This window comes from Lutra lutra, chromosome 5 (genome assembly GCF_902655055.1).
Source record: "Lutra lutra chromosome 5, mLutLut1.2, whole genome shotgun sequence".
In the NCBI taxonomy this organism is placed as follows: Eukaryota; Metazoa; Chordata; class Mammalia; order Carnivora; family Mustelidae; genus Lutra; species Lutra lutra.
Genome location: NC_062282.1, coordinates 86,127,601 through 86,147,146, shown reverse-complemented (window position 1 = coordinate 86,147,146; position 19,546 = coordinate 86,127,601). Strand labels below are relative to the sequence as shown.

The 19,546-nt window shown below is 37.4% G+C and overlaps 1 protein-coding gene across 1 annotated transcript in view; it reads right to left on the bottom strand.

Moving 5' to 3' along the window:
- Nucleotides 1–19,546, bottom strand: part of LOC125100562 (serine protease inhibitor Kazal-type 6) — a 32,107-nt gene extending 12,561 nt beyond the window's left edge. The window contains exons 1-2 of the mRNA XM_047730831.1: nt 19,460–19,546; nt 3,219–3,362 (exon numbers count right to left, since the gene is read on the bottom strand). Of these exons, the coding sequence (XP_047586787.1) occupies nt 3,219–3,276 (58 nt within the window). The 5' untranslated portion in view covers nt 3,277–3,362; nt 19,460–19,546. The remainder of the gene's footprint in view (nt 1–3,218; nt 3,363–19,459) is intronic.

The window sequence follows — 19,546 nt, the reverse complement described above, 5'->3', positions numbered from 1 at the left end:
ATACTGACTCATAAGGACAAACTCTTTCTCTTTTCTGTGACTTATTTCTCCTGCTACATCTTTCTAAATTGCTGAAAGAGAAAAAAGTCCATAAATAGAGTCTTGGTTCTCTCCCTCCATCTTTAGGATTATGTATGTGATATTAAGTTGTCATTAATTAGCTCAGTGGTTTAAAATACTGATAATAAAAGTCTCAGGTTGAATTCTGGTATGAGCTGTTGAATCTTATCTGGCCATGACTGCGGAACACCTAGTGCCAACAACACTTCTCACGTGTAAGCCCAAGGGTGCTTTGATGACAGAATTGCATGGGTGCCATCCTTCTCTCGTGCTGGCACTCACACTTGCAGGAGAACACCTGGAAATACCTCAACTGCCCTCTCTATTCAAGGGGAAAGGAGAGACAAGGCTTTTGAATTTAAAAGGAAGTTAATGAACATCTGCTGTAGTGATTCCCAAACTTACTGCAGCCATCTGGGTTATTACATGGGAGCTACATGTGTGGTGATCACAGCAGAACGTATACACTTGGTGAATCACTATGTTGTACACCTGAAACTAATGTAACACTCCAGGTCAACTATAGTTCAACAAAAAAAGAGGATTTCTCCACTAAAAAAAAAAAAAATCACAATTTCAACAACAACAACAAAATACAGATTCTTGGGACAATCACTCAAAAATTTCATTCTATAAGATCAAATAGGACCTGGGGTGCCTGGGTGGCTCAGTTTGTCAAGCATCCCACTCTTAGTTTCGGCTCAGGTCATGATCTCAGGGTGATGAGGTTGAGCCCTGCCTAGGGCTCCACACTCAGTGGGGAGTTTCCTTGAGATTCTCTCCCTCTACCCACCCCTCCCACCCACTTGCTTTGCCTCATACTCTCACATACACACTCTCTAAATAAATAAATAAATAAAATCATTTTTAAAAAAGAAAAGTTCAAACAGGGCCTGGAAGCCTTTATTTCTATAACCAGATAAAGTGATTTTTATGAAAATACATCATTACAACTTTTAGTCATTTCTCTACTTTATAAATCTTTGATCAGAAGAGGAGGGATTTTGCCCAAAGTCCCATAGGTAAGAAATGTCAGGGCAGAAGCAGAATTAATATCTACAAAGTCCGAGTACAATTTAGTATTCTTATCATTAAACTTTAATAATGGCAATATTATAGATGCTTGTTGAGCTCGTACTCTGTCCCACCCACTATGTTAAGTACTTTGCAGGCAATTTCTCATTTAAACTTCCCCATATAGGGCTAATCCTTTTATACCTCCATTTTTTTTAAAGATTTTATTTATTTATTTATTTGACAGACAGAGATCACAAGTAGGCAGAGAGGCAGGCAGAGAGAGAGGAGGAAGCAGGCTCCCCGCCGAGCAGAGAGCCCGATGTGGGGCTCGATCCCAGGACCCTGGGATCATGACCTGAGCCGAAGGCAGAGGCTTTAACCCACTGAGCCACTCAGGCGCCCCTTATACCTCCATTTTACAGACATGGAAAATGAAAGGCAAAAAGGTTACCTCACAGTTATAAAATGGAAATGGCAGAACTTAAATTCTTTTCTCTTTGTCTCAACATTAAGGCTCTTGGGCACCGTGCCTTCCCCAATACGGATATGTCTGTGAAGGATCCTGTTTTGTATTAATATTTGGTATTGGTCAAGGAGATTTCATTAGACTATCCATTAGCTTTTGTAAAGAGAAGCAGTAAGAGGATATCAGCTAATTTCTAAGACTATATTTGCAAGTGAAATGTAATGTTTTTATTTTATTTATTTGTTTATTTGAGAGACAGAGAGAGAGAGAGTGCACACAAGTACATGAGTGGTGTTGCATGGGGGTGGGAAGGACAGAGGGAGAGGGTGAGAGAGAATCTAAGCATGTAGAGCTTGATCTCATGACGGTGAGATCATAACCTGAGCTGAAATCAAGAGTTGGACACTTAACTGACTGGGCCACCCAGGGGCACCTTAATGGTATTTTATTTTAATGTTAGTTATAGATCTATTTTTTATGGCACCTCAGCAGCTGACTGAACCACTCATTCAAGTTACTTGATTTTAGCAGTCAAACTTATTCTACAATATCACTGAAAACCTTTCTCCAATTTTAAAAAAGATATTTCCAATTGTATTTGTTATGTAAAGAGGACTAGTTCCCAACAAACAATGACTTCTGCATCTGCTCAGTTTCAATGGAAAATTCTTGTTTTTACATGTTCAGCCATTTAAAATCTCTGACAGCTGCAAAATTCAACTACTTTGGTTACAAGTGCTGTATCTTGACATGGAAGTTCCCAGGACACAATCTCATTTCTGGCATTCTACAAATGAGAGATCTTGAAATGCTGAGCTGTTTCTCCAGGTGACACAGGTCATTAGTGGAAGAGGTGGGCCTAGGTGCTAGGTCTAGAGTCTCTAGCCTGGACTCTGTCCACTGCAACAGCAAAGAGTAGGATAATAAAGGAAAGAAATAGGTACAGTGTACCTGTTCATTCAAATGACGCTGTGATGAAAAATATCAGATTGAACTGTAATTATCCTTTCAAACAACGTGAATTGATAGAATATATGACTCTGCTCACTAAAGTGGCCAAAGATATTCCCCTGCTTGAAGAATTCACCACCAGCATATATGTTTCAGCATTTTAAGATTCCATAGCTTTCCTGAAGCATTTGCTGAGTTGCCTTTTTCCTCCTGGTTTCAGTTTCAGTTATTTGAATCCCAAGTATAAGAATAATGAGGACAGGAAATCTTTCTTTTATCTTGGAAGCCAAACTACTAGTTACAACAATCACCCATCCTCAAGCCTTGTTCTGTGAAACAAGCATCTATGATGTTCAGAAGTGTGGATTCAAATTCCAAATTCTACTTTCTGGTTGCAAGTCCTTTGGCAATTTTCTTAAATTTTTTGTGTGACAGTTTTTTTTAATATGTAGAGTATAAATATGGATACCTTGCCGAGTGTATTGGAGATGATGCAGAAGAGCCCTCAGTACATGTCTAGAATACAGTATATGCTCAACAAAAAATTATTTTTATCATTACCATCACCATTCTCATCATCACAATCATTATCACCATTACAGTGACCTCAGAATTGTTCTTTAATATCAAAATTGTTAGGATTTCAAAATACGGTAGATAAATACCCTTATTTCCAATTCTTTATGAATACTGGATTATAATTTTAAGGAAAAAAAGAACTCACCTGAGAAAATACTGAAAAGAGCCAGAGAGAGGAGCAGAAAGACACTCAATATTTTCATGGTGCCAGTTAGTTCACTCAGATCAAGGCTCCTTCGTCCAGTTCAGGTTCTGTGTCAAGACACTTCCCAGGATACTAAAACACATACTAGGAGATATATATAGACATGATCAAGGGACCTGGGATCTCCACCTTCTTTATAATAAGGCCATATGCAAATCTATACAATTTAGGTATTTATTGGGACCTCTTACCAACTTAAAGAGATGGTTCATGCTTTCCATAATTCCTAAAAATTAGAACAATTATGTGAGTCGGACCTTAGATCTTATTAACTGAGGATGACATTTTCTACCTGTAGTCTACATTTTCCTAACAACCAATATATCCTCCCTACTCTTCCCTCTAAGGTTTTGCTACATTAAAGGGATGATTCACTGGCGGAGCCCGCTCGATGCCTAGGTCTCTTTCAGACAGGTCCTGCATGTCTGTGGTCCAGATGAGTAACCACAGGGGAATGGAATCTAGGGTGTAACTTGGATTTTCAAAGTCCACGTCATCCAAGGTGTACCCCAAAGAAATAGGTATTCTACATTGTCATCAGAACTGCATTAGCAAAAGCATTTTATGGGGAGGAATCAGCCTGCTAATTTTAAAAATTATTACTGTAGTCAAATGCTAGTGATTTTCAAATCTTTTTTTAAAATTTTTTCTTTATTTTGTTCAGTTGGCCAACATATAGTATATCATATGTAACTTTCAATTCTGAAGTCAAAATGAAGAAAGGAGTCAATGTATTTTTTATTTGTAAAAAAATTATTCTTATCCATTCATTAATCAATGATATTGTATGGAAGTACTGAATCACTACATTGTATACCTAAAACTAATATTACATTGTATGTTAGCTAACTGGAATTTAAATAAAAAGTTAAAAAATTATTTTTAAAAGTGACTGAATCAAAGAATATTTAAAATAAGGAATATTAACTATTTTCCCTTTCTCTGTAAAGTAAAAAAGTAGTCATAATACAACTTTTTGTTTTAGCTCCTTGAAAATATACTGCTCAGGGCTGTGTGGGTGGCTCAGTCAGTTGGGCAGCTGCCTTTGGCTCAGGTCGAGATCCTAGAGTCCTGGGTTGGAGCCCCGCATCATGTTCCCTGTTCAGTGGACAGCCTGCTTCTCCCTCTCCCTCTGCCTGCCACTTTGCCTACTTGTGCTCTCTCTCTCTCTCTGTCAAGTAAATAAATAAATAAAATCATATATATATATATATGTATATATATACATATATATGTATATATATACACTGTTAATATACATTGATGAATCCCATTAACTAGCATGGCCAATTCATTTGCAAAAGATATCAAAGAGTGGGATGTCCAAAGCTTTCTTTGTGGGAACAACAACAAAAATAAGCAATGGTTATAGTGATAATGAGAAAATCTGTTTCAAATCACAGTTACTTAAAATACCATGAAGAAAAATATAGCACTTTAAAGTGTTGGAAGAACATGCAAAATGTGCCCAGTTTAAATACTCCTTTATGGAATCTAAAAAACAAAACAAATGAATAAACAAACAAAAAGCAGAACCGGGCCTATAAAGATGGCAGCCATCAATTGGAAGCGGGGTGGGGAGTTGAACGAAATGGGTGAAGGGGCATGGGAGGTACAGGCTTCCAGTTATGGATGAGTAAGTCACAGCAATAAGGGATACAGCAGAGGGAACAGTCAATGACATTGTAACGGCATTGCATGGTGACAGACACTGGTGGTGAGTATAGTGTAAGGTATAGAGAGGCTGAGTCACCCTTCTGTGCACCTGAAACGAAGTAACACCGTATGTCAACTATAGTCAAACAAAAAAAAAATCAAAAGAATACAAAAATAAACACAAGTGATTAATGTGTTGCATGTACAAATAACTCAGAAATTATACTTCTAAACAATGGGCTTCCTTTTCTAGTAATTACTTTGAGAAAATATATACATAGTTCAGATATTGCTCCTTTTATTTCAGGATATTTCTTTTCCTTTTGGAAATTTACATATTTTTAGGAATATTAATTTGTGTCTATGGCCATACCACCCTAACATGCCCAATCTCGTCTGATCTCAGAAGCTAAGCAGGGTTGGGTCTGGTTAGTACTTGGATGGGAGGAGTATTAATTTGATGCATCTCAGAATTTAGGATGCGTTTTCTGTCAAAAATTAGAATATGAATATATTGCATTGAATTTGGTAATCAAATAAAATATTGCTGTTTTATAAGAAATGAAGCATGACCATAATAAAAATGAGAATTATTTTCTTTTAATTACTTCTCTGCCATTTTTGAAAGATGTGAACTTGAAGGGTATAGGAAATGGGAGGGTTGAAGAGTACAGGTAAGAAAGAGAGGATAGGAGTAAGGAGGGAGGAAAAGCAGGTGGTTGGTGAGTATTCACTATTTTCTTTCTTTTTTAAAAAAGATTTTATTTATTTATTTGACAGAGAGAGAGAGAGAGAACAAGCAGGGAGAGTGGCAGTCAGAGAGAGAGGGAGAAGCAGCCTCCCCACTGAGCAAGGACCTGAATGTGAGGCTCAATCCCAGGACCTGGGATCATGACCTGAACCCAAAACAGATGCTTAACCAACTGAGCCACCCAGGTGCCCCAGAGTACTCATTATTTTCTTTCTAAGGAGTGTGGTGTAACACACATGTAGATACATATGTGCTCACATATACATCATCTTGAAGTCCTTTGCAGAAGGTTATGGGTCAGATGGGTCACTAAAAGTTTCAAAGACAACTAATTAACAACCTTAACAACTGTATTTAAACTTTTCTTGAATGCTTCATGGGAAGAAATTTTGTGGCTTCCAAATATTCTTAGCAATTAATATATGCTCAGAAAATGTTTGATATATAACTGAGAATGAAATTATCTTTAAATGGCAAGACAAATGTGTTCTGCTATTATTGTGACATGAAGAAAAGAACAAGAAAAAATAAAATTTCATTCTTGGACACAGAAATCTCAGCTTATATAAAATTGAATCCACTTTACTCAGTAGGTTAAGTCCAAACTTCATTAATGTTTTATCATAAGAAAATAAAAAATAGATTTTATAATTAAGGATAATCTTCAAGGACATTCTCCCACTCAATACAAAATTCAAGCTAACATTCTCCTGAGAGAAGTACATAGTACTTTTATATTACTGGTTCTGTGATGGGTGGGAAAGAGATAGAGTTTGATTCCAGATAAGCCCAGAGTGCACTTTCCACTTCTGCCATGCACTGTATTATCTGAGGGATGTTAATTAACTTTTCCGAATCTTGATATTTTTTAATAAGATGAATTTCTTCGTTCTTTTCATGCATCTCTTACTTATTTCTTTCACTTTCTTGGCTCAGAAACACGTTTAAGTTTTGTCAAAAATTTGCATTCAGTCTCAAAATTGTTTAGGCTTGAGTCTGTTGTCATATTAGTGATCCCTTTCAACCTTGTGTCAACTACAAATCTAATAAATGTTTTCTCAATCATCATCAATCTCATTGACAAAGTGTTGAATAAAACAGGGTTGAAGATATTTCACCAACTTATCTCCAAGGTTACTCTACTGAAATCGATGTTCATGTTTTTGGCATGGTAGCAAGCTCTCATACTTACGAAATACAGTGAGGATATTGGGCATGACTTGCTTTTAAAGAATCTATGTACACTCCTGGTCATCCTCCCCTTCTTTCCTAAATGCTCATATTATATCATATTTCCTGCTCCTCCCGTCACAGATTCGGCACTGCTTTCAAAATAAGTTCTTCATGGTTTCTCATTTATTTGCATTACATTTGTATTTTCCTAACTTAAGTCATGATGTTGCTTTTGCCTGGGATGTTCTTTTCCCTAATTGCTACATGTCTAAATTCTACATATCATACAATAAGTCCAAGTTATAATACTCTTCACAGAACATTCCTCCCTTTCCTTTTTTCCTTTCTCTTTCTTTCTCCCATCCATCCATCCTTCCTTCCTTCCTTCCTTCCTTCCAGAGAGACGTAAGTGGGTAGGGGTAGAGGGAAAAGAAGACAGAGAATTCCAAGCAGGCTTCAAGTGTAGCACGGGGCTTGACATGGGACTCGATCTCATGACCCTGAGATCATGACCTGAGCTGAAACCAAGAGTTAGTCACTAAACTGACTGAGCCACTCAGGCGCCCCTTACAGAACATATCTTAATCCTCTAAGGTAAACACCCTAAACTGGTAGCATGAAGATGGACTCTGACTTACTGATGTATTTTATTTGTATTTTAATGGTTTAGAAAATTTAAATTAGTCTACAGCTTTTAAAATTTGAATATATAATAAAATGTTAAGCACAAGATTTCTGAAAATTTGGGGCCCTTCACTGCCAGGGTGAAGTCAGCTGAAGTTTAGGGGTAACTGCTTCATTTGCACGTGCCATTGGTTCACTTACTTGTTGTTGGCCCTAGAAGGCATTTGAGTTTGAGAATCACGTCCTTTGATTGTAATACTACTTATTCTTCCGAATTCTCTTGGCATGTATCTTTACTTTTCTTGTGAAACCGTTCTTCTTTGTAAAATTATGCTCATCTGACATCTCTATTTGTCTAGATGATCCTTATGAACAGAACTGGAATCTTATTAGTCTTCTATCCTCCAAATCTTTGGCTTGTATTTAGCAATTACTCTGCATTTATTCAAAATAAAAGTAAGGTTTTTTAAAAGTTAGCATTATATATTCATCAGATCATTAATTACTTGTAGACAACATTTTTCAAAATCTATCCTCTTTCTTCCTTTACACATGTAGATGTTTGCTCTCTAGTTTCCTATCATTTCTTTCACTTTTTGGATTCCCCACAGATATATTTCAACAGGACTATAAAGTCACTTATAAACCCCTATATACTTACCTATTTCCTAATAAGATAGAGGAACTACATCCTAATACTCACTGACTCTCATGCAAGAACACATAGACCGCCAATCACATAACTGGGAGTCAGATTTTGTAACCTGCAGATCCTTGAATGGCAATTGTCTCTTCAGTTCATATCATCTCCATTCACTGCCTTTGCTCCACCACTCACACTCCCTTCATATCCCATTTCATTATGACCAAGGCTATTATGTTTTTTTTTTTAGGATTTTATTTATTTGAGAGAGAGAGAGAAAGAAAGAGCGAGAGAGCAGGGGGAGAAGCAGGGCTTAATCACAGGACCCTGGGATCATGACCTGAGCTGAAGGCAGACACTTAACTGACTGAGCCACCCAGGTACCCCAGCTAATATGTTTTTTATATCACTTTGGCCCCAAGAGAAATCAAACTAAGTCATCAAATATACTTTAAGAAATTAACTGATGTTATGAATCTTAATATAGTATCAGGAAAATTTCTCTCATTCAAAGATTTCTGTCTTCCTGATCTTCTTTCTTTTTAATGTTTTTGTATATTTCTCCATGAATTCAATTCTCCGGTTGAATTTTGCATGTGTTTTCATATTAAGCCTCCTCAAATGTCTTATTTTTTAACTTAAGTGTTATAGTTCCACATCAATTTGGAGAAGATTCAAGAAGAGTTTACCATAGCATAAATTCAGGAATGCTATGAAAGGGTGACACTATTCCTTAGGCATCCTAAAAAAAGTTCAGGGTCACCTTGTTTCCTTCTTTGACAGGTAAGTAGACTGGTAGATGTGGGGATAGAGTAGACACAGTGGACTGAACAGTGGCAAGGCACGAGACAGTCTCTCAGGCTGTAATTGTGAAGGGACAGAGAATTAGAGCAGACTCCTTTGACTGGTTCAACAACAGAACAAAAGGTGCTGATGGATGAATTAACACACCTGGGAAGAATAGAGTACTGTCCCAGTTAGTATTTTCGTAACTAACTTCAATGAAGATGTAGAAAGCACACTTTAAGTATGAAGTTATCTATTATCCTCTCCTTTTGTGATTCATTCCCTTGACTTTATTAGAGAACATTTCATCCTGTTCATTTTGACCGGTCATCAGTGTATCACCTTCACTGATTGTATCAAAGTTATCAGTTAAACTGTTCTAGGTGTCAGGGCTGGAGACCACCCCTCTGGTCATTCATCTTTCTCTTCGTAGAACTTCTATAAATCTGTTCCATTGAAACTGGTACTGGATTGCTATGTTATGTTATTGACAGATGAGTCTTGTTCTGTAGCTTTATCTACAGCACGAGATTATAATGATCTTGAAAGCAAGACAGGGGTTTATCTTATTCTCTTTTAAATTCTCCTACTGAAAAAAAAAAATAAAAAAAATTCTCCTACTGATATTTTTTGAGTGAAAAAGTACAAGCGGTTTTCATCTTTACTTACATTTTTTACTTACTAATATTTTGGTTCTTTCATCTAAATGACCTCCTAATTTCCTCTGCTACTCTTTTTTTAAATGTCCTACATTTAGAGAGTTGATCTAGACAGCCTGCCACTTAATATCAGTTCTTCACAGGTTGATTGATTAATTAATTAATTAAAAATACTTTGTTTATTTCCTTGAGAGAAAGAGAGAGCACATGAGAGAGAGAACACAAGCAGGCAGAGGAACAGATGGAGGGAGACAAAGAAGACTCTTCACTGAGCAGACAGCCTGATACAGGGCTTGATCTTATGAGCCTGAGATCATGACCTAAGCCAAAGGCAGTCACTTAACCAAGTAAGCCACCCAGGCACCCTGCCTTTCTTTGAAGCTGAAGTTCCTCAAAGGTTTCTATGGGTTTGTTTGGTTTTGCTCCCTCTGCCTTCTCATACAGATTTGTGTCCTGAATATAGTGCCTGCAACATTGTGTTTGCCCTGTGCTCTAGGTGCTCACAGTTTAGCAAGTAAGATACATACAATGCAATTCAAGTTTCATGTAGTAACATCCTAGAAAATACACTGTTTTTGAAGTGCCATAAGTGCATAAAGATCCAATTAATTTTTCTAAGACAGTATCATTGAGAAGGGCTCATTAAAAAAGAAAGATACATTTGTCCAACCATCAGTCTTGGAGGGTAATTAAGAGTTCTGTGGTATTGCCCTACTGGATATTTACCTGAAAGATACAAATGTAGTGCTCTGACCAGGCAGGTGCACCTGAATGTTTATAGCAGCAACGTCCACAATAGCCAAACTATGGGAAGAACCTAGATGTCCATCAGCAGATGAATGGATAAAGAAGATGTGGTATATATATATATATATATATATATATATGTATGTATATATATATACACACACAATGGAATACTATGCAGCCATCAAGAGAAATGAAATCTTGCCATTTGCAACAACGTGGGTGGAACTAGAAGGTACTATGCTAAGTGAAATAAGTCAATCAGAGAAAGACAATTATCATATAATCTCTCTGATATGAGGAATCTGAGAGGCAGGGCAGGGGGTCGTGGGGGTAGGGAGGGAAAAAATGAAACAAGATGGGATCAGGAGGGAGAGAAACCATAAGAGACTCTTAATCTCATGAAACAAACTGAGGGTTGCTGGGGGTGAGGTAGGGATAGGGTGGCTGGGTTATGGACGTTGGGGAGGGTATGGGCTATGATGAGTGCTGTGAATTGTGTAAGCCGGACGATTCAGAGACCTGTATCCCTGGGGCAAATAATTCATTAAATGTTAATTTTTATAAAAAGAGTTCTGTGGCAAATTAAGAGTGGGGGTGGGGTGGGGGGTGGTGGTGTGGGATGCTGAAGAAGAGGAGGAGGAGGAGGACACCACAACTGAACTAGAACCCAGGCAAACACACACGAGTGTGGGAAGGCTATTGACCATATGAACACCAAATAGCTCTGTGGGCTGAAACACAAGTTCCCTGATCAAGATGGTTGAAGAGCACAGAAAACGGGGCCAGGACGAAGGAGTTCCTGGAATGTCATGGTGTTTTCAGAGTGTGCGGTAGCCCAAGGTGATTTAGAGCTCGCTCTGAATCAGACAGTAATAAAAATACTTGCTGGCACACTGACTTTTCCTACCGCCCTAAATTGAAACATTCACCCTCTGGAAAACAAGCTAGGGTGAATTGCACTTTGGTAACAGTAGAAAAAAAGAAACAGTTTCAGCCCAACTAAATGTCTGGCTGTGCCTGTTCCCTTTGAAGCTTAATTATAACTTTCAGAAGAAGCTTCTTAAATGTTTGGTAACAGTACAACAGGAGGGGAAATTTCACCAAAGTCTTAAAATCACAAGGAAATAGTGTTGCCTGGGTCAGTGATTTAGTTCAAACAAATCATTATTCGGTTTGCCCTAAATCTGGGGGGAAAGCTTCTGCAAGATTTTTACTTCTAAATTCTACAATCCCATTATTTCCATTATCTGCATTGTCTCCCAAGATTATCATTTCGGGGGAGAGGGGGCAGCTACCCGAGGGAAAAGTAAGTGTGAGTGCCTTCCTGCTTAACAAAGCTTAACCAATAAAATTAAAGGGCTTTCAACTAGGGATTCAAGGTTCTTCTGTGATCTGGCGTATCTTCTGTCTCAATTTCATCTCCCAGGGTCCTTGCCAAATAGCAGAGGCTCAAACCACTAAAATCGTGAGTAATCTTCATTTTTCTCTTCCAATACTTTGCCCATTAATATCTACTCCGCCTAAAACACATTGTTGCTACCTCTGCCTATCACAATCCGACTCAATTTCCCTGATTAAGCTATGGTAAAGCCTATTCTAAAATGGTTTCTGCTGTTGCCCAGGAAAGAATCAATCTTTCTCTTCTAACTTATATTAAAATATAAGCATTTTATTTATAATAAAAATAAATAAAATTTCATGGCATATAGCACATGATAAGTCTATATCTGCCTTATAGAAGTTATTCATTTTTACTTACGATACTATATAGTCTTTGAGAGTAGAGGTTTTTTTGACATATGCCAGTCAAAAATAGTAGGAACTGTAAATAAGAGTTTAATAATAGTAAAAAAAAATTGGAGAAGCTAAATAACTGTGTTGGGTGGAAGAACCAATGTTTGTATGATTTGGTTTTCAAAAGCTAGATTTATTTATTTGGTTATGTTTCATATAGAAGGCAATGTATATGATGTGGGCTCAATGCCTGAGTGTAAGAGAAACAATCCTGTCTCTAGGACAGCACAGCCCAGTGACTCTCTTATCCTCATAACCTTGATGCAGGTAAATTTTGCGCCATACCTCTTATTACAAATTGTTTTATGTAAGATAATCCCATTGATATAATACATTACCTCTATGTAAATAATTTACACAAGAGGAAGTACTTCTCAGTTGTGTAATATCCTGGTGACGGTCTAATTTCCAGACAGCTTTTCTCTAAGCAGTGACAAAGAACCCAGTCTCCTTTCATTTGGGGCTTCCAAGTGTGGCTTAAATTTGCTATGCTCATTTGCATCAAGGTGATGGGAAGAAGACAAATACTGTGGGACACCTGGGTGGCTCTGTTGGTTAAGATTTCAGCTCAGTTCATCATCTCCAGATGGCGAGATGGAGCCCCACCTCAGTCTCCATGCTCAGCTCAGAGTCGGCTTGAGATTCTCTCTCCCTCTGCCCTGCCTGCTCATGCTGTCTCTCTTTCTCTCTCTCAAATAGATAGTCTTTTAAAAAAAGAAAGAAAGAAAGAGAAATATTGTGAAGGTTTCACACCTGATTCTTCACCAACATGGCTTAAAAGTGAAACACCACACACCATTGCTGAGGACTAGTCACATGATAACACTTACATGCAAAAGGGGAGAATAACCAATTTCCTTGTTGTGCTTTCACTTCCCAGCAATGATTCTATATTCTCTCAGTGGAGTATGAATTTTGTAGATAACTAGTCCCCATGGCTACCAGATAACCATGCACGCCCCTCTTCCCACTCTTAGGACATACACACGTTTCATAAGAGATCATCTAAAGTGCTATACAGTCATTGCAACCAGCAAAAAGTCCTGATTTCTGAGAGTAGCTTTCTGTGGAGACCCATACATTGTAAGGCATGCTGCCGGCCCCCATCTGCTCTCCCATAATAATACATAATGGAGGAGCTTGCACAAGTCACCACGTTTCAGGCTCCCATTCTGAAAACAAGAGCGATGAGATATACAAGCCCATCACTGGCACACAGCACTGACAAAGTCTGCTAACATGGACTAGTGAAGTCTCCTGCCCCAGTAATGTGGCACATTCTTTGATAATACTCTGATTTTATTACCTAGAGAAATGTCCTTTTTCCTAGTTCTTTGCAGTTTCTGGCTCTGCCCTCTGATAGGATCTTATTTGCCTTTCCTCCATCATGGAGTCAAGGATCAGTCTGAGGCAGAGTTTGGAAATACTTTAACCCTGGGGCAACACTTCTTTCAAACTCCTTCATGGTCAAGTTCAGGGGCTTAAAGTTTATTTAAGGTAAGTGTTTTTTTTTTTGTTTTTTTTTTTGTTTTTTTTTAAATCCTGGTTTATAGTTTCTCTGGCAATTCCACTTGAAAAAAAGAAGAAAAAAAAATAGTTTCTCCAGCAATATAAATCCTCAAAATTTAAGAAGTTTCCTGAACTATTTCCTTTTACTTCTTTCATTTTGCGGACTACATTCAAAGTCCTTTCCTATAGCTGTAATTCTAAGGCCTACCTTGAGCCTTTTCCTTCTTGATCTCCAGTCTCCAGCTCTACATTTAAGGATGGATAGTTTGTGGCCATCCGAAATAATGAACTTAGGTGGGAAAGCAACATCTTTAGTATGATCTTGGCAATGAACCTGAATGACTTTTTTCAATGGAGAAAATGCACATGACTTTTGTTACTAATTTTTTTTTCCAGTCTGTTTCTTACCTGAGGGGTCTAGAAGGCAAAAAGCTTTTTAATTTTCTCAGAAGCCTCACATATCTGGGTGTTCCCTACATTCCCTTTAATTTCTACTAGTAAGCCTCCAAATACTTTTCTCAACTCATGTCTTTTTCATGATACGTTAAAATAAGAAAATAAAAACTGGGGGGCTGCTGGGTGGCTCAGTCAGTTAAGCATCCAACTCTTGGTTTCAGATGGAGTCAAGATCTCAGGGTCATGAGATCCAGCCCCGCATCAGGCTCTGTGCTCAGCAGAGTCTGCTTGAGATTTTCTCTCTTCCTCTGCCCCTCACCCTGCCCACAGTCTCTCTCTCTCTCTCAAATAAAATAAATAAATAAAATCTTTACAAAAAGGAAAAGAAAAGAAAAACCAGAATATACTCTCTCTGTGACTCCTTCCTATCTTTTCCCCTGGAATTATAGGTTCAACAAGCATCTGGGATAGCTCTTGCTTCATCCTGGTGTGACAGTTGTAAAACCCAGTCCCAAAGCTGTTCACACTCTTCCCACAGGCCATCTCCTTCAACCTGGGCAGGTTTGGGATTGTGTCGGTCACTGGAGTGACCAGAAGTGAGGCTGTGTAAGCTCTGGGGGTAGGTCATAGAAGTCCCCACAGTGTGCACCCGGCTGTCTTGGAATGCCTTACTCTTAGGAGTTTCCTTCTTGGTGCACAGGTTGAATAGATTTGCGGTGTGCCTTTTGTTCAATAAAGTGTTAGGCAAAATGATGGGCAAAGAACCCAAAACATTTTCGAAGAAATTGAACAAGCCTAGACTGAAAGAGACAGTTGGAAATGAGTAGGCCATGTTCTGGGCAATATGATACAAAACAACTATGGACAGGAGGCAGGCTTAGAAAACTGCTCAGCTGTAAACAAAGAGCATTTTTTATGGGGTGTGTGTTTTTGATGGATGGGGGTGTGGGGAGAAGGTAACTTGGAGTGAATAACCAAGAAACTAGAGGACAGGACTAAAAACAGAATTATTCCAGGTAGCAGTGTCGGGCCCTTATCAAAAACTAGCAACTTGTGCCCAATTACTGGAGATCTATAATGAAGAAGTGGCATGATAAAAAGCACATTTAGACTGAATTATTCTGGCTCAATGTATCATGCTGACATGTAATGCTGAATGTTGAATGCATACTGAAAGAGTGGGAGCAAGGATGGTAATTAGAAGATTATTGTAATAATTCAAGTGAAATAAGACAGTGACCACAGTGAGGAATTAACAGGGAGGTGATGAAAAGTGGTTCACTTTGGGTTATATTTTGAAGATGGAGCCAAAAGACTTTGCTGATGGATCAGACGCTGGGTGTGAGAAAAATAGTGCAGTCAGGATGATTATAAGGTTTTTGGCTTAATGACTGGAAAAACGAGTTACCATTTTATGGGCTGGTGAGCAATGAGGAAGACACAATTGTGGAGGGAAAGAATGTCAGGAGCTCTGTGTGGGACACCATAATTTTGAGATTCTGATTAGATATTCAAATAAAAGTGCTGAGAGGACTGTTGTATACAAGACTGTGGATTTGGGGGAAGAAGTACAGATTGGGAGGTACAAATCTGGAAGCAGGGAGATCGCTAAGAGAAGAAGTATGGGTAAAATCCAGAATGGACCCAAAGGCTGAAAACTTGCAATTGTCACACAAGGAAGGGGACTGGTAGGAAGTTGAGATGGAGCGTCTTGGAAGTGTGATGGGGGAAAAATGTACTTTTTAGAGGAGGGAGTATTTAATTGAATGAAAGGCTATTGATAAGTACAATGAAGAAAGGACTAATATAATTATATCATTCAGTAATATAATCAATCATATTAATTAATCAACTCAATCAAATAATCAGACAATAAATAATTAATAAATAATTATAATTAGATAGTTAATAATGATGTAGATTAATTAGAATTAATGAATTAATTATATTAATATAATTATATTATTCAGTCTTAAAAAAGAAGGAAATCCTGCCATTTTCAACAACATGTTGTTGCTATTATTCTTTTTGTTGTTGTTGTTGTTGTTGCTATTATTCTTCATATTGGTCATGTCTTCTCTCTTTTTGTTTTCAGTCAGGGGGACAAGAATTTTACCAGTTTTGTTAATCTTCTCACAGAAGTATCTTTTGGTTTTGCTGATTTCTCTGTACTGATTTTGTTTTTTAGCTTCATTATCTTCTACTTTGGTGTTTATGATTTCCTTTGTTATACTTATTTTTTATTAATTCTCTCTTCTTTTTCTATTTTCTTAACGTGGAATTTGAAGTCATTGACTCGAGATCTTCTTTCTTTCAATAAAAGAAGAAAATTTTCAGGATCAGGTAGAGTGTTCTACCACAGTAATATTAGAGAGTACAATCTGTAGGTTGGTGGTGGGAGGCTAGTCTGGGTCTTTCAGGATTGCTTCTACTTTCTCAAGGAGGAAATTTCTGAGAGTGAGGGTGTTGAATGAGACACATGAGAGCTTTCTGACTTGAATTCAGCTTTGTTTAACATTGACTTTAATGACATGCACTTTATTTCTTTTTCCCATTTGATGGTTATAGTTTTGACATACTTTATGCTTTTCAATTTTTTGTTAAATCCTTGTGCTGCTTTTGTAATGTGACTTTTTAACGGCTTTCATCTTTTTGTAACAAGGAGAGATTCTAGTACTATATTTATTGTAATGATTGCTATTTTAATTATTTCTGTTATCTCAACTATTTACATTTTGAAAAAATCAGATTTGGTGCTCTGGTTGTCACACGTGAATGATTTGAGTTTGAATATTTTAGACAGGAGTTGTAGCTCAGACCTAAGACCACATTTCAGAAATGTGAGAAAAGTAGAACAGCTGTTATTTTGTCTCTTTCTCCATAAAATAAGGTATTCTTATGCACTCACATTTCTTTATGCGTATCATTTGAAAAAAACATGTATAAACCAAAACCACAAGAAAAAACAAGTGCTGGCGAGGATGTGGAGAAAAAGGAACCCTTGTGCACTGTTGGTGAGAATGCAGACTGGTGCAGCCACTGTGGAAAACAGTACAGAGTTTCCTAAAAAAAAAAAAAAAAAGATAGAACACCCTATGATCTGATAATCATACTACTGGGTATTCATTTCCAAAATACAAAAACACCAATTCAAAAGGATACATACAACCCTATGTTTATCGTAGCATTATTTGCAATAGTCAAACTATGGAAGCAGCCCAAGTGTCCATCAATAGATGAATGTTTAAAGAAGATATAGTATACACTCATGATGAATATTATTCAGCCATAAAAAATGAAATCTTGCCATTTGCAACACATGGATGGAGCTAGAGAGTATACTGCTAAGCAAAATAAATCAGTCGGAGAAAGACAAATACCATGTTTCGTTTACATATGGAATTTAAGAAAAGAAACAGACGACCAAAGAAAAAAAAAAGAGAGACAAACCAAGAAACAGATCCTTCCTTCCTTCTTTCCTTTTTCCTTCCTTCCTCTCTTTTATTTTCAATTAGCCAACATATAGTACATCAAGGTCTTGATGTAGTGTTCAACAATTCATTAGTTGTTTATAACACTCAGTGCTCATGATATCATGTGCCCTCCTTAATACCCATCACCCGGCTACCTCATCTCCCACCCCCCTCCCTTCTGTAACCCTCAGTTGGGTTCTCAGAGTCCAGAGTCTCTCATGGTTTGTCTCTCTCTCTGATTTCTTCCTATTCAGTTTTCTCTCCCTTCCCCTATGGTCCTCTGCACCATTCCTTATATTCCTCATATGAATGAAACCATATGATAACAGTCTAAGAAAAAGACTCTTAACTAAAGACAACAAACTGATGGTTACTAGACGTCAGATTGGTGGGGGATGGGTGAAATAGGTGATGGAGATTAAAGAGTATACTTATCATGATGAAAAAAATTAAATTAAAAAAAACCCCATTCCTTGAGTTTTCTCATTTTGAATCTCACAATGCTGTGAGATAGTACCTTATCAACAGGTAAGGTACTATCTCATTATACATGTGATACAACCATGTACGATAACTGACTATCCAGATTGTAAACGGCTTAACAATGGACATTAAACATCTAGTATTTCCGGGGCGCCTGGGTGGCTCAGAGGGTTAAAGCCTCTGCCTTCGGCTCAGGTCATGATCTCAGGGTCCTGGGATCGAGCCCCACATGGAGCTCTCTGCTCAGCAGGGAGCCTGCTTCCCTCTCTCTCTCTCTCTGCCTGCCTCTCTGCCTACTTGTGATCTCTGTATGTCAAATAAATAAATAAAAATCTTTAAAAAAAAATCTAGTATTTCCTAGAATCAGCCCAAAGGGTACTACATTGACACAATATAAGCTTGCATAGAATTCTTCTGTGGAAGACAAATCATGTAGTCCTCTAACAAATGTGTTTGGAAAGCATAGTAGATGCTCCTGTGAATGGTATAATGACTTCCACCCCCTACTCAGGAGTTATTCTGTAAGAGTGAACTCTTCAGAGCTTCTCTGAAAATAAGACACAAAACTTCTGCTTGACTCCTTAGGATGCAACCCTGCAATAGAAGATCTTTCCTCTCCTAAAACTTAGTCATGATGCTAACAAGTCATAATTTCCCTTGGAAAGCTGACGTAGGAGGAGGTTGAGTAAACATGTAATCCTTGCAGCTAAGTTATTGTTATACACACATTCGAAAGTCTTGCTTTGATATTAGATTCATCTTTCCCTAAGAGCTATCTCCCATGTCCCTCTCTCTATGCCAGAAAATGTTTGGCAAACTAAGGAAACTGAACAAGGTCCTCACCACAGCAACATACACGTTCCATTCTTACTTATGGTCATACAGGTCTTTCAACAAAAAAAGAAATTAAGAAGAATTGTTTTGTCATGTCAGTGTATAAATACTCTCTTCACCAGTCCTGGCTCCTAACATATATTATATAAAAAACTATTATATATTATAGAAATGTATTTTAATATATTATGATATATAAATTATATAAAATATTATATTTATATATATTTATATATAAATTATATAAACTATTATATATTATATTTTAAAAAAGATGCAGAATTTGCATCTTTTCCATGTCTTTTTATTTGATTAGCAGTATCTTTATTCATCTCAGACTTCTACCTTGTCTTTATATCTGTACATTATCCAGTCATTAAGATGGCACATTCTTCCTTGGTAGGATCTCTAAGTAAGGAGGAATCATAAACTATGAAGTTTGCAAAGGTATAATTTCAAAGATCTAATGATAATAATACAGATGTCGAATATACCACACAGCACAGAAAATTCTGAATACATAAGTATTGTATAACTTGTAAATCAATTCCAAATACTTAATTGCTTTTCCAATTTTATAATCATTCCTTGATAATTATTTCTATTTCTATCATCTCCTGAATCCTGCTAGTAAGGGCTGATCTACTTACCAGCACGTGTGATGGATAGTTGAAATCTTCACAAAATGAAGCTGAATTTCTCCATCTAACAAGGACTGGATAAACTGAGGAAGTTTC